This window comes from Rhizophagus irregularis, chromosome 16 (genome assembly GCF_026210795.1).
Source record: "Rhizophagus irregularis chromosome 16, complete sequence".
Taxonomy (NCBI): Eukaryota; Fungi; Glomeromycota; class Glomeromycetes; order Glomerales; family Glomeraceae; genus Rhizophagus; species Rhizophagus irregularis.
Window position 1 is genome coordinate 2413509 of NC_089444.1, and position 17274 is coordinate 2430782.

The following is a 17274-nucleotide window of genomic DNA, read 5'->3' on the forward strand; positions in this document are numbered from 1 at the left end:
GAGACAATATGATTTATTTTATGAAATTATCTAATTAATACTCTTGGATTACTACTTTAAAATTGAGATCTAGTGAAAGGATTAAACCAAATATAATTAGGATTTAAGTTAAAATATATGTATTCGAACCCTTATCAACTTTGTAAATTCATGTACATATTGAAAATTTTATAAAAATAATAAAAGAAAATGAAGCATTTAATTGGTCAAAACCCACCCTAAAAAATCGCTTTCACGTGACTTTTGGCCGAAATTATGCAAATAATCGATGACCAGTAAAAATGATTATTTTATATACGTCACGTGAAAGTAAATTTAAAAATTTAGTCGAATGTCTTATGATTACTGATCATTTATGATTTCAACTATATTAAAACGGAAATTTTTACTGGACTTTGAATAGTAATTGATGTGCAAAATTGAGTAGCATCATTTTCTGTATAGTATAAACTTAACATAAAAGGCCAAAATTTATACGAATAGAAAGCCATGGTTCTAAACTTTTATTTTTTTAATTTTAAAAAAATTTGTTCTTCATAAAAGGGTTGGAAAATACTTCATACGCGAGTATGAAATCTTGGTTATTAATATTTTGCTATGTAAACAACCCGTATATTAAATAAATAAATAACCGGCAAATAAAAATAACCACCTGACATATATAGATATACATTCTACCCTTAGATTCTTATCAATACAACTATTAACGTAAGAAAATTCAAGTGTCCTAGCCAGTTTTTTTTTTTAATAATAGAAAGGTTTTGCATAATCCGTTTACGTTATTATGGAATTCATCAATACTACCTTTAATAAACATAATTTCTATAATCCTTCACAGTATATGATATTTTCATTTTTGTGGATTATAGTTGGAAGGATTTTCGTGTCACTTCGAACTTAATAATAAGTAGGATTCATTTAAAAAAGAAATTGTTAGACAGAATTTTAGATTTATTATAATGAGAAAAATTGCACGAGGTGAAAAACAGTAGCAAAATGAGCAAAATTCGAAGAAAGCGCTAAAAAAATGTTTGAAGAAACAAGTAGTGAGGATTCGAAATGTCAATGTTACCAAAGGGAGTACAGTACCCTTGGAATTAACTTTAAAAAAGAACTGAGAGTTAGATAGTGGTCAGCTAAGTTAATAAAGAATCAGATAATAATAATAATATAAATAAAAGAGAAGAAAATGAAGATTTATTTGGAGGAAATGTATAGAGGATATAAAAGAAGAAAAATAATATGCATAATTTTAATTACATAACTAGAGTCATACCCTAGGGCCAGTAACCGGCCCCTTCTAAGAGTATGATATATACCATAAATTTTAACACTTATTTGCAGAAACAAAAGTATTGATAAGATATAATTTGAAATAAATAAATAATTTATTTTATTTTTTTTTCATCTAAAATATTTTAATTTGTTTTTTACGTTTTAATTTAATAATCTTGTAATTGGCCTTAAAAGAAGAATTTATAAAAAACAATTTTTTTTAAAAAATTTTTTTCGTTTCTACTTTCTAACCAAAATAAAATAATTCAATAAAATTTATTTCTTTTTTAAAAAAATTTTTTCGTTTCTACTTTCTAAGTTCTAACCAAAATAAAATAATTCAATAAAATTTATTTCACATGATTAAAACTTAATATTGTAGGATATTTCAAATCAAATTTGGACGATTCTATGTCCACATATTATGTTTTTAATAAATTAATTCATGTAATATATATTTTAATAAGAAAATTCATATAATTTTTCTTTAATAATTAAATTCATATAATGTTTTTAATAATTAAGTTTGTATTATATTTTTAATTATAATTTTTTACTAATAAATATTTTTTTAATAAATAAATTTAATAAATTCGGATATATAATTTTTCTTAATAAATCAATTCATGTAATATATATTTTAATAATTAAATTTGTATAATATTTTTTAATAATTACTAAATTTGTATAATGCTTTTTTTAATAAATAAACTCGTATAATGTTTTTTAATGAATAAATTAAATAAATTCGGGTATATATTTTTTTTTAATAAATTCGGGTATATATATTAAAATTCAGATATATATATATTTTTGGATATATATATTTTTTATATAATTTGGATATATGTATATTTTAATAAAATTCAGACATATTTTTTTTATATTTGATCAGGTTCATTTAAGAATGTTATTCGCTTTATATATTTAATTTCCTTCAATTCCTATTATAATTAATCCCAAAAATTAGCCTCCTGAACAATGTATACTGTACGAATAATAAATATTTCCTTGATGTTAATATGTAGTTAGCTCCCAGATTTTTGGCCAGCCAAATTGATAATTCATAATTCCTTGATGTCAATATATGGTTAGCTCTTGATTTTTGATCAACCAATTCGGATCATGCTGCAGATCATGATTAATTTTTTTTTTATATAAACGACCATTGTTCGTAATATTGAACTCAATATCAACTCAATATCAATATCAATATCAATTCAATATCAATTCAATACAATATCAATATCAATATCAATATCAATATCAATAATATAAAAACGTACCCTATACTTAGTGCATAAGAGCTAACCAAATTAGTAAAATTTTCTTTCCTTTCCAGGATAGCACGATTAGCATAACAACCAATTACAAGGACTATCACTATTAAAATGAAGATCACCTGATATCGTTAACTATATAGTGTGATCTGTATATAGTGTCAAATAGTTAGTTCCTTTTTAATGAAATTCATTTTTAATATTGTAGTTTTCTCTTCAGGAATTGTTAGTATTTTTGTTTTTCGTAATCATATTAAATTTGCTGATTTCATTAATATTAATTTTAAACGTTCATTCTTTAACCAGTCCATTGATTAATATTTCTCACATTTATTACTTGATAAAATAATTCATTAGAGTTGGCATTCTACTGCTGGAACCTAAAATAGATTCCAGGAAATCTCTTTCCTTCTTTTAAATTCATACTCAATTTTATTTTCATTGAATTTTAATTATTAATATTTCTAGAAAATGAAAATTATTTAAATAGAAAATTTCCAAGATTGTAAATCAAGAAGGTTAGAAATTGAATGATTGAAAATTAATAATTTAAAATTCAACCTCATGAAATCACGGCACTTTAAAATATTTTTATAATCAGACATGATAAAATTGATAAATGTAATTGGAAACAATCATGTGACCATCAAATTTTCATTCTAACTCAAAAGTATAATGTCCTTCGCTTATCTAAATAAAAATTAAATGATTTACTGAAACCCAAAATTTTAAACGAAATCTTATTGATATCTAGATATCATTTGAAATTATAAGGTTTCGGTAAAGTAGTTTATTTATACACTTATGTGAGCGAAAATAATGATAAAAATCCAATCTTAAAAGTACAATTTAATAAATACTTACAGTATATAAATAATGAATATTACGGTATGTACTAGGGAAAATGAAAACCCTTAAAGTCCGTCACAACTGAAGGGCCGCAGTATGCACGTGACTGCGTTCAACCAGTTATTCTAGTTGTGGAAAGATACTTATAAACAAACTTTACAATTACGTCTCTCAGGATAATAATTCTGAAAATGAAGCTCAATTTTGGAACCTACAATTTAACTTTACTACGTATCTCAAACCCTCAAACCTGAATAGCGCCATAGTAATTTAAATGTTATGCACATCAGCACATGAATGTCCCCCTTATTAAATCAATACTTATGGAAAATCCGAAAGTTCATATCATATTCTACAACAGCACAACTTGAAGTTCGACATTTCAAATTGTACAGTATATTATAACGTTTTAAATATACTGTAAGTCATAAATCAATTCTTTTAGATAATTTATAAAAAATAATAATTCCTAAACAATTTGAGAATATGAGTTGCCGTACATCTAGGATAAATGAATAGGACGATAAACTAAATACAAAGTCCGTTCTCTGATTCTAATATAACTAAAATTCAATTAGTGAATTAATATTAGAATATTTTTGAAATTCTAAGAGTACTAACTTTTACAACAGTTTTTTTAATGATTTTATAAATTATTCAATTATTCGGGTTTTGCCTGTTGTAAAGATATGAAGCCATTGAATTGTTATAAGAGAACATAAAAAGCAAAGTTTTGAGTTTGTGTGCAACGATCTTTTCTTCTAAAAGGTAATCCCGGCCAAAAATTTATTGCCATTTTTAGTAACTAGCCGAAATTCTCATAATTCCGGCCCTGAAAAATGCGTACAGCCATAATAAATTTTTTTTGGCCATTATATATATATCGGGTCCTGTTATGAGATTTTAAATTTCCTTCGTTTAAACTTAAAAAATTAAAATTTGTTTCAAACTTTTGGAAACATTAACATTATTACAGTACTCATTTTTTTTTTTATGGGTAAAAGCGATACTTTATTTATGAGATGACACAGAACATAAAATAAAATAAAATAAAAGTACACATTCAGTTTGGATAAATCCTTCCTGTTTACCCGCCTTCTCTTGTAACTGTATATAAAATATGCTTTTTCCTATTTAAACTGTTAGCAAGTTATTGTTTTCTACAGTGGTGTGCAAAAAAAATGACAATTTTTACTGCGGCAGATCGTCATTATTCAATTTTAGTCGTATATAAATACTATGCGAAAGATGTGAAAAACAAACACCATGATCAAATAAATATTGGATGAGTAAGTTTGCCATTTATGGATTGGTATCAAGATAACTTCGCGAGCCTATCTTTGAAATCATTTGAATGCTGATACTTACTACAGATTAAGCAACGTTTATTATAACTTTCCATCTGTGCTAAAGTTGTCAAAGGCCAATGGAATGACGATCGCACAGGATTGATAGTTAAAACGATAGATTTGAGAAATTATTTTTAAAGAATATTCCGTCCGAATTACACATACTCGTTAATTAATCTGATATTAGTAGCACACCTAATTCGCCTAATTCAGCTTAGCCATATACAGTAAATCATTATTTTTTAGGGTGATTTATTCTATTAAAGAAAACAAGAATACTCTAATAACTTATTTATTACCTTGTATAATTAGACTATCAAGGCACGACTTATCCTTGAAAGATGTGTGATTTACGTTTTAAAATTTTGGACTTTCTTTCGAACGTTAACATTATAATCGATCGTCAAAGTAACATTAATAATGTTTACGAGGAACTACTGATTTCAGACAAATTATCTGGATTTCATATCCCATTCATTATTATTTATTACTATCACTAAAATTTTTATAGGCTTCATGAGTTAGCTGTAGAATTCTACCCTCTTACACATTAGAAAACGGAACCATCTCATGATTTTAATGCAAATGATGTAAGAATTTATTCATTATAATTCATTTATTTCATTATTTATTATTTATTATCAGTGAAAATAGTACCGTGAATTCCTTATTTTTCAAAAATTTTACGGATTTTCTTCTGGCAAACTTTTTTGTATATACTGTATATATATAATATATATAAGGACCAAATTTTATCATTTTTTTTTTAACGTATTATAAAATGTTTGTAAGTTTCTAATGAAAAATAGATACCAATGATTAGCCAAATGTTAATAGATACACAGCACAAATTTTAAAAAGGGACATCTTTCAAAAAAAGACAGAATTTTCAAAAAGAATGGTTAAAAATTTACAATCGCAAAGTTAGACAAATCCATAACGAGAAAATAAATTTGGAAGTGAAGACAATAGTTTCTATTTAAAATGGGTCGTTTAATTAACACATTAAATGTAATAAAATTTTTATTTGCAGGTTAGAAGAATTTTTAAATCCTTATATTGATGCAACAAATTGTGAAATTACAAAGATGGAATTTTCGTAAGAATTATAAATTTTTGGATCCTCAGCAAGATTTGAAAGAATGAATAAAAAATAATATTACTAGGAAATGACAGTGATCAGATGTCTCCAGAGAGTTTTTAGATTAAAAAAAAACCTCAAAAAATTTTTTCAGTGGTCATACGAATTCGTGGAATATACAAAGGATTTGAATTTTGAAGCACTGTCGACAGTCTTTGATTTTCCTTGGACGTGCTTATGAGATGGTAAAGAAGTCGTGGCCTCTCAAAAAACAAACTTACGTAAACGCAAGGTCAAATTGTGCTGTAGCGTTCAAAATTGCTTGAAAAGTAATTTCGGACACTTTTAAAATTTCTGACATAGAATCTGGTAATACTGTAATTCTTGCTGTAATCTGATTATTTTTGAATTATTGGCTGATATTAGCAGTTTAGCACAAATCAAGGTTATTAACAGAGCAACAAGTATTGCTTTTAGTACTATTCTGCTTCAAGAAATCATATGTATTATCAGTCGTTACAGACTTATAACTGTAAGAGATCATCATTTAGAAAATAATAAATGTGATACAAATATTTTCTCTTTTCACTTATTACAATATCATACTCAAAAATATTTTCAGAAGATTTTGTCCGAATTAACTTGTGAATCATAAAATTTTAAAATCTTTCAGAATGATTTTTAACATTACATACATGATGCATTTTAGTCAGTAGATTATGTATCATTTAGCGATTCCATTTCAATTCCTAATTTTTTGAAAATTTAAAAAAAATTGTGTAACTGTAATGTTTAGATCATCTATATAAATAAATTCTGTGTACCCTTACGACTGTGACGTTAAACAAAAATTTAAAAAAGCAAGATTTATATGCCGATCATATAATCCGGCTAGCGTTATGTTAAAGTTACGCCTAATTTTTGAAGCATGTTACACATAATTAGCAAACATTAATTGTATGAATTGTGCGACAATATTGGAATCATTTCTCCGAAAATCTAACTTTTCACTTGCAATTGCAAATATGTCATGTTCAAAAATATTTTCAGGAGATTTACCTGAATTAACATATGATGTTATAAAATATTTTCAGAAAGATTTTTCAACTTTATATTCATGTATTTTAGTAAACAGATTATGGTGTCGTTTAGCAATTCCATTATTATGGGAAGAACCATTTACGATTCATAGCAATAATCATAAAATTATTGAAATTTACTTGAATAATTTTAATGATGATTTTAAAATGAAATTATATGAATATAAAATTATTAATAATTCATTACCTTCAAAGAATATGTTGCTGTTTGATTATCTCAAGTTTTTAAAATATTTGAATACACTTAATTTTTTTTTATTTGTTGAAATATGGTTAAGTATTGCTATTGATAATTTAAAACCCGAAAATATATTATATGATTCTGAAAAAAATTTTAAGAGATTATTTCATATGTCATTATTTAAAATTTTTATTGAAAATGAAGTAAATTTAAATACTCTTGAAATTGAGGCTTCAGGTAGTTATTGTGATACATATCTTGAAAATAATCTTGAGTTAATTTTACAAAATCAAAATTTTATTCAAAACATTAGAAATTTGAAACTTCATATCTACAAATATGAAAAAAATACGGTAATTTATAATCAATTATTGCAAATAATTCATTCACATCAAAATCTTAAAAAAATTTTCTTATTTGACTTAAGTATCAATTATTTATCTTTTTATCAATCATTATTATTATCAAAAGATTATAATTGTTCAAATACTTTAAATACAATCGTTTTATATCAAATTGAATTAAATTTAATGAACAATCTTGATAAAATATTTGAACAATTAAATGTTTTAGAATCTGTTCATATTATTTATTGTTCATTTTTGAATAGTAATTTTATTCAACAAATTATTAATTTAACTAAACCATTTAAATTAAAATCTTTAATTTTAAATGATGTACCACAATTTGAATCATTACAACAATTATTACTAAAATCTGGTGATTATTTAGAAAATTTCGGCGGGGAATTTTATTATAATCATGATATATCACAATTATTAAACTATTGTAATAATATCAATTTTCTTTATTTTACTGAATATGAAAATAAGAATTCTACTTATCAAAAAATCAATTTAATTGAAAATATTAAAAAAAGTCTCAATTATCTTTCAATCAAAACATATTCACCAATTACTAGTTCAATCATATTAAAAAATCTAGGACAAATTCTCCCTTCTAAATTAGATTACATAAGTTTGAATTTAAACATTGAAAAAAGGGATTTTAGATTATTCTTAGAAAATTCTCAATATAGTTTTATTAATAAATTGTTAATACTACAATGTGGTGATGATGATATTTTACATTGCATAAAGGACTATTGTATTATGAGAGTCAAGTATTTAGCTATTAAGGATCATAAGAAAGAATTGTTTGATTTGAAAGACAAAGTGAGGGAATTGGAGTTACGTAATATTAAAGTTCAAAGACATATTGATTTAGATATTAATATTTGTAACTTTATGAAAGAATATTGATTAGTTAAAGAATATTTGATTAGTAATAAAATGACAATAAAGTTGCTTTACATATTTACTTTAATAATGGTATGATGTGGCGCGAATTTATAAATCATTTTTAGAAATGAACCTAGTCCACTGGTTTTTCAGACATTTGTTTACTACGTATAACTTTTTAATCATCCTGGACACAGACATCTAGTCCACCATATAAAATAAACTATTTTAGACTTTTGTGTATTTGTGTATTTGTCAGCTTGACAAGCCTTTTTTTTTCATGACTCTTGAAGGAATGAAAGTTCATATCACTAATTGTAATGTGACTAGCCAATATTTTTTTTGTTCCAATACTCACCACAGAACATGGGACTAATGGGAGCAAATTTTGAATGTATTAAATATTAATTAATAATATCACAGGATCAATGATCAAGGATCGGAGCATATTATATTTTAATTTAAATTAAATTTTATAAATTTTAGAAATCTCAAAGGATGATTTTTTTTTTTTACACAAGATTATCGTAAAATGGTGTTAGAATAATGAGTGAAAAAAAATCATGTATTGTTTTATTTATTATTTAAAAAAAAATACAATAAGCTAAAAAAATCCATATTATTTTAGGTGACAAATTTTATGTGGCTAACTATTAATCAAAATCAATGAAAGAAAACAAATACGATTAAAAAAAAAAAATGTAACAATTGAAAATCAAAAGTATACAAAACACGTGCTACATAAAAATCAGCACATTTTGAAAAAATTTTATTTTGTTTCACTTCATGTGGGAAGATAAAAATTTTTTTTTATTTTCCATATTTACAACATGTATATCATTTTGAAATAAGGGTAAATAAATAAGAAAAGAAATTATCTCATCCATATTTATATACATTACACCATTTCAATGAACAGATATTGTAATAATTGCGGTCTAAGGAGGGGATTAAGCCTCAATATTCCTAAGGTAACAAAAAATTATAATGATATTGATAAATTAGCCATTGGGGGCTTATCAATTAAATAAATTCATGTGTGTAAAAAAAAATTTATTATTTTTTTTTCAAAATTAACAAATTCATTTTAATACAATTATTTATTTATTATTATTATTAATTAGGATTTTTACCAAATTATTCCTTAAACATATATTATTAAGCCTCAATATTTCCTAAATAATAAACAATTTTACTGTGGCTGAGATTTTTTTAAATTAGTTACTGGGGGCTTATTGGTTACCTTTTTTTGGATTTAATTAAAAATTTTTTTTTACGTCTTAAATTCATTTGTTAAAAAAATTTTTCATCTTACATTACAAATTTTTTTAATTTTTTTAATTAACTATAAATAAAAACAAAGTTTGCTGGGCGCTACTCTACTCAATAATGATTAATGGTTAATGAGTAATGATTAATGATTTAAAATTTCACCCAAAGTATTTCCTTAAACATATGTGACCCAAAAAGGGTATTTATTGCAAGTGTTTTGAAGAGCTTTGTATGGGAACTTCATGAAGTACATATATAAAAATAAATAACTACTATACTTTAAATTAATTAAAATAATAACCTTTGCACGCATTACAAGGTATAAATAAATAAAATAGGGAAACTGGAGGACTTGTTTTCTATCCTATGATAAATATGAAATGAAAGCCTTATAATTAAGATATTATTTTCAAGTGAAGCTTTTCCTATACTTTAATAAAAATTTTAGTTTATTGAACTTTAAAGTGATCTCATCCAGACAAAAAACTTAATATTGAATAAGATTACATTTCTGGAGACAGGAAATTCACAGTGCTACTTAAATATACTTATTAATAAAGTTTTCACATAAAACTATCACTAAAATATTATTTTCAAAAAATTACTTAATAAAATAGCCAAATTACTAATAAAATAACTAAAATGCTATCTTGCTAAAGCATTTTTAAGCATTTTTTACATTTAATTTCCAATTTTTTTTAAGTTTAGAGGTTATGGATTGGTCTTTAATAATTCAGATCTAAAACTTATTGAAAACCACTGGGTAATTATTAAAAGGAATGTGGATTTGTATGAGTTAAAAAACCTTAGTGAATTTAAAAGTTTTTTAAATGAAGAGTTAAAAAAAAATTACCAAATATCCTTGTAATTGATCTTGTAAATTTAATATCACAACATGTCAGATTATTGAGAAAAAGGATAAATAAATATTATAATAATTTTTCTTAAATAAATCTACTGCTTCTTGGCTATAAAATGATATATTGTATGTTTTAATTAGAGATGATCTGAACTGAACTGGCCTGGTTCAGTTCGGCTCACATCTTGAGTGAACTGAGCCATGGTTCAGTTCAAAAGTTCAGTTCAGTGAACTGAACTGAACCAGTTCATTTTAAAGGTTTAATTTGAGCAATTTTAACAAGACACTATTGAATATTCATGTTATGGATCATATAATAAACTAAAATTTATAATTTAAGTCTTGCTGATCATATAAATTTTTCAGTTCTTTATTTTTATTAGTATATTAAATACAAGAATTTTAATTTTGTATACAAATGTGAAAATTTTTAATTTTGTATATATAAATGTAAAAACTTTTAAATGTTAATTGCTGTTAAATTAATAATTAATTTTAATGATTTGCCTTTTAAAGAGATAGTGATATTACATAATCATTAAATACAATTCTCAGTTCAGTTCAGTTCAGTTCAACTTAAACTGAACCGTGGTTTAGCAGTTCAGTTCAGGGTACGAGCGAACTGAACCATGAGTCAAGTTGATTCAGTTTAAACCGTGGTTCACTGAACCATAATCATCCCTAGTTTTAATTGGTGTAATAGTTGTATGACTATCACAATTTTAAAAATTGTCATTTTTTTTGCACACCACTGTACATCTACACTACTGTACAACTAAACTACTCTAATCACTACTGAACATATTGTCTAACAATCTACTCTTTATCTTTGTTTCTAAATTCATCCCATATTGATTTACTTTCTTTAACATCTAGAAACCTAACACTTCCTTGACTCACTTTAATCATTGTACCATGCCTGAACTGCTTGACCATAATCATTTTATTTCTTCTTCTGCTTCTAACACTCTTTTCTTACCTTCTTGTATTTCCACAGTAGATTTTTAACCTCTTCTCTTATTTGTTGTGATGTACTAGCTGAGCATGCAGCATTAACTTCTTTGTACAAGAAAACATTTTCTGGTTCAATCATTTTTGTGCTTGAGGTTTCTTTCTCGTCTACTATTTGATTATTTGATGGTTCAGTTTTTTTGATGTTCTAAATTCCCTGACCACTTCTACAACAGTCTCTGTATTTGCATACTCTTTTATTGAAGTCATGACCAGTTCAGGTATTGGTTCTGATGAAATACATTTTCTCATTTTGTCGATGACAGTAGTATTTATCAATATATGGTTAAATTATATATATAGTGATCCCTATGACAGTCTGATAGAATATATTTCAATATATTGTCTTTCCCTTATTACGTTAGAAATAAAAATATCTTCAGCTTTCAAAACATTAATTTATTAATATTCCCTATTCCAAAAATTTAAAAAATAAGATCAATTGTTAAAAGGATTGGTACTTTAATTATGATATAAGTGAGATGTCAATAAGATTAGCTTTAAGTTATAACCATTAAAATTTTATAATTAGACCAGAAATTTTACAAATAATTTTAAATTATAGTGGAATCAATAACAATAATTTAAAATTTTTAAATATTTTTAGAGCAGCAGAAGAAGGGGAAGGGGGATATGAAAGACTAGAAGTAAAATTATTAGGTGAAATTAAGACTAAAAGGTGGTAAAAATTTTAACTTTAACATTTACATAGTGCATTATCTCAATTACTATTTCATAAATAAAATTATTATCTATATTAAATCTATGGTGCATTAAAAGTTTTTTTAGGTTATGACACTGTAAACCATAGCAGTCTACCATAGAACAAGCTTCTCCATTTATTTATGAAGAAATTATTTGTCAATATGGATGCCTAAGCAAAAAATATTATCTGATCAAGGAATGCATTTTAAAAATCAAATAATTGAGCAAGTAATGGAAAATTTTAAAATAAAACATTTATTTACAACACCTTATCACCCAGATAAATGATGTACTTGTAGAAAATTGCAAATTTAACTTGTTCTAATATGCTAAATCATTCAATTCTATACTAACCTTTAAATAATACATTAAATTGATTTTTATAATTTGAAGTACATAATTGAAATCAGAATAATTGATATATGCTATATTAAAAAATGTTGTTTGTGAATCAAAAAATATTCTCAAAAAAAAATTGAGTTAATGAAACATATTAATACATCAATATAAGCATGCAAGCAACTTATCCTAATTAGAAAAAAAAAAACTCTTTCCCGTAGGACTAAAAATTATTAGAAATCCGCAGTAAGAAAAATTAAAATAAAAACAAAAAATATTTTTTTACTTTTTCTTATAAAACACCTAATAAATATGGAGTCATACCAAGGTCAAGAGGAGTTTGAGGAACAACTTTTAAAAGACGTCAGGTCTTTTGTAGGCAAAAACTTCAAAAAAGGGAAAAAAGGACACTTTAGAAAATACATTTGACAAAATATTCTTCAGAACGCTAAAAACATATAGGTTACTAGTGGAAATAAGTGATATTACTGGCATAAAAGGTGAATAAGTAGAAATAATAGCCAGGAGTATACTGAGGTTCGCATATAGAGAACATGATAATGACATTAAAAGAATTGGAAAAGAAAATACTCATCTTTGTTCATGGCTGAGGCAGGTGCAGCAAAAAAATCCAACACATGACACACTCACACACAACTAGATAAAGAAATAGAAAGCGAGTTAAAAACACCAATCAAAAACGTCTCTGAACAAAGAAAAATGCCAAAAAATAAAAAACATGAAAAAAATTTAGTAAAGGAAATTGTACTCACAACAAAAGTTGATCAGGCGCCAGTCCATATAAAATCAAGGGACCAGAGTACAATATTACGTGACATATTATTTTACAATATACCATCAAGGTATGTGAAACAGAAGTGGTTGTTGCAATCAAACAATTAGGAACAGTGCATAGGATCAGAATAAAAAACATTATAAATACCAATCGGTAAGAGCAGATATATCATTATTGGAAGATTATGAGACATTCTTCTCGAAAGAAACGTGGAAGAAAAAAGTTTTAATTGGAAGCAACGAAAAAAATAAAAAAGTCATTAATGTTTGTTGGTTCAAAGGTGATAAGACAGTTAAAGACATAAAAAAAAGTGCAAGTGGAGGCTTATAAAGTAATTCAGATGAGTTACTACCAAGACATAGCAAGAAATAATTATACCTTTGAGTATAGAAAAATAGTGCATTTTTGAAATAAGATGGTCTTGTTAGCATACTTTAAAGATAAAGCTCAGTTGGACGACGCAATTGCTTTGGACGGAAATACGGACCAAGTCTGGACTATTCATGGGAAGTGTCAAGATAATTCGGTGATGAGGCCTCAAAGGGAGGTACCAGCCAGAGCTCTCGTGAGTACGGTTCCAGATAAGAAAAAACAAGATTCAACAATTGTAACACCAGCAGCTGTCAAAGAAGTAACCACGGAAGAGGTGGTCGATACTGTTAATAAATTTAGGAAAAACTTGCTGGATGAACCACAAGTCGAAACAGTTTCAGCTCCATTAAAAGACTACACTTCCCCAGTTAATGTTGTAAAGATAATAAAGGAATATAGAGAAGAGATTTTGGTAGAGCATGAAAAGACGTCAATTAATGATGCAATAATGATAGATCCAACAGCAGCAGATAGGATGGCCAAGAAAACAAGAGTCAATGACAAAAAGAAAAAGGGAGCTAAAAGTGATTTAGCAGAAAAAGTTGTCAAAGATGCGAAAAATCAATCGGTAAGTACAAAGAATAGTGAGAAGATAGTTACGCCTGTGGAGTTACCTGAATACAACAAAGTCAATGCTGATTGTACTAAAAGGCTGGAAAAAAAGAAGAGTGAATACCCATTCATGCTTTCAAATAATAATCCATTCATTATATTGGAGGAAGAGAATTATTTTTAGCCAGGTTTTTGTCATCGGCAGATGATGAAGACGTAATAAAAGCAATCAAAAAGTGTATGAAGAAGAAACAAGGAACATGTAGCGAGGACCCCGAATAATACTGATATAACTCACAAACGGGTTTGCGTAGAGTTTATATGAAATTACTTTTTAAACCCATAAATTGAGTTTGCGTAGATCGGTCAATTTTGGGATAACTCACATATCACGTTTGCGTAGAGTTTATAAATATATTGCATTATATGTTGATCAATTGTATAATATTGATAAAAATTAAGTTGCGCAAAACCATTAAGGATGGGTCCGTAATATATTTATGAAATTTGCAATATTACGGATTTTGGTAATTAATTGTATATAGTAACAAAAAGTAATGCATTTCGCATTATTTTAATATTTTTTAATAAAAAAAAGTGCGAAATGCACTACTTTAACAAAAAATGGTGAATTTCGCACCATTTTATTAACATTTTAATAGAAAAAAGTGCGAAACGCACAATTTTAATAAATAATTGGTGAGTTTCGCACCATTTAATTAATATTTTAATATAAAAAAGTGCGAAACGTACCATTTTATTAATATTTTAATAGAAAAAGTGCGAAATGCACCATTTTATTAATAATTTAATAGAAAAGTGCGAAACACCATTTTAACAAAAAAATCGGGAGTTTCGCACATTTTATTAATATTTTAATATAAAAAAGTGCGAAACGCACCATTTTGACAAATAAATGGAGAGTTTCGCACCATTTTATTAATATTTTAATATAAAAAAGTGCGAAACGCACCATTTTGACAAATAAATGGAGAGTTTCGCACCATTTTATTAATATTTTATTATAAAAAAGTGCGAAACGCACCATTTTGACAAATAAATGGAGAGTTTCTGCCATTTTATTAATATTTTAATATAAAAAAGTGCGAAACGTAGCATTTTGACAAATAAATGGAGAGTTTCGCACCATTTTATTAATATTTTAATATAAAAAAGTGCGAAACGCACCATTTTGACAAATAAATGGAGAGTTTCGCACCATTTTATTAATATTTTATTATAAAAAAGTGCGAAACGCACTATTTTAACAAATAAATGGTGAGTTTCGCATGATATTATTAATATTTTAATAGAAAAAGTGCGAAACGCACCATTTTAACAAATAAATGGTGATTTTCGCACCATTTTATTAATATTTTAATAGAAAAAAGTGCGAAACACACTATTTTAATATAAAATGGTGAGGTTGGCATGATTTTATTAATATTTTAATAGAAAAAATGTGAAATGAATTATATTAGTAACAAAAATTTTTTTGAACTAAGATTTGGATTTGCGTAGCGTTACTATGAAAAAAAAGTTGCGTAGAGTTAATAGTAAATGCATGCCGATCATTTGTGAGTTATATTAGTATTATTCGGGGTCCTATGTAGCAACGTAGAATATGAAGAGTCAGAAGATGGTTTGAGAGAAGTTAAAATCAAAAAAGAAAGAAAGCCCTGGGCTGGTAAGCCTGGAAGCAGGATGGGCCAAAAAAAGAAAAATGGTAAAAAGAAAATGTAGTGTAGGTAGTGTAGCTCAGAATAGTTTAATATACCCATATATATAGATAGTTCTAGATAGGTTGATGTAGCAGTTAAAGGTGTTGATCAGGAATAAGAGGTGCCTCAACATAGAAAGAGCGAACAGGTTTATCCTGTTCAATTTCAATGGATGTATTGAGATTATTAGCTACTTGTATTTGTACTAGTGCGCGAAATACTTATTACAGGAGTGTTATAATTAATAAATATGTGTTTGTTGTTGTTAGAGCTTTTCACCGGATTATCCTATGAATAATTTAGGATAACCCATTGGGAAATTTGAAGATCTGGATATTCTGTCAAATTAGGATAACGGGTAATCCGAGTAATCATCCTAGGATAATCCGAATTATCCTAGGATATAATCGAAACGTAATTACGTAAGTACGTAATACCATTTTTTTTTATTTTTTTTTCGTTGTCAGATTGTCAGAAGCCTTCAAACTGGAAATGTGTCACTCACATTAGCAGACGAAATCAAAAAATATAAAACAGATGCTCTTATGGAATTTTTACAGAGAGAAGAGGACTTGGAGCTTGATGACTTGAAAGTTATTCGTGAAGAAAAAGTTAATGGGCGTGACTTTCTCAAGTTAACCGAAGAAAAACTTGAGCAACATGGAATGAAACTGGGACCTGCATCGAGGCTTGCAGACTTCATTAAGGAGTGTAAAAAGAAAGAAGCGCTCATTTTCCTCGTATAAGACTCAGAAAGACTTAAAAGAGGTATTAGCAAAGTATGGGATTGATGGTAATGGGATAGGTGCAATCCGTCAATTTCCACCAAGTAAGTCCTATCTTCTCAGTTTATTATTTACAAACTATTATGTGAGTTGATGGACTAATTTTAATGTTCCACTTTCTAGAAACATATACACTCGAAGACGATGATGAGGAATTGAAATAATGTATAAGGGAAATAAAACGCAGGTTGGGAAATATGGGGACTATTCTTGCCGATAGCAATGAAGCCATGCGGTGTGAATATATTTTGGTCATTCTTCAGCTTGATACATGTATCTTTCATCATGAGTTTGCCGTTTTCTTACTAATCCCTATAATTAAATTGAGTTGGAAAAATAAATTGATAATATACCAAACCAATTGAATTTCATTTTTACACTTACAACTTTGTACAAATTGAGTAAGATATCTTGAAATATTTCCCATGAAGTATCAGGTCTTCGCTATATATTGTCAAGAGAATAACAAAAAAAGAGATTACTTTGGCTCCCCAGTTAGAAATTGT

General features: G+C 26.5%; 2 protein-coding genes across 2 annotated transcripts; both read left to right on the forward strand.

Annotated features, from left to right (window-relative positions):
* Window positions 1–6859: 6859 nt before the first annotated feature.
* On the forward strand, window positions 6860–8377 carry OCT59_008296 (uncharacterized protein; the record flags this gene model as incomplete). The annotated part of the gene is made up of 1 exon (XM_025332449.2): window positions 6860–8377. One exon carries the CDS (start codon window positions 6860–6862, stop codon window positions 8375–8377), a length of 1518 nt encoding a protein of 505 aa, XP_025171751.1.
* Window positions 8378–13753: 5376 nt separating this feature from the next.
* Window positions 13754–14446, forward strand: OCT59_008297 (uncharacterized protein; the record flags this gene model as incomplete). The annotated part of the gene is made up of 1 exon (XM_066142351.1): window positions 13754–14446. One exon carries the CDS (start codon window positions 13754–13756, stop codon window positions 14444–14446), a length of 693 nt encoding a protein of 230 aa, XP_065999240.1.
* Between the last annotated feature and the right edge of the window lie 2828 nt (window positions 14447–17274).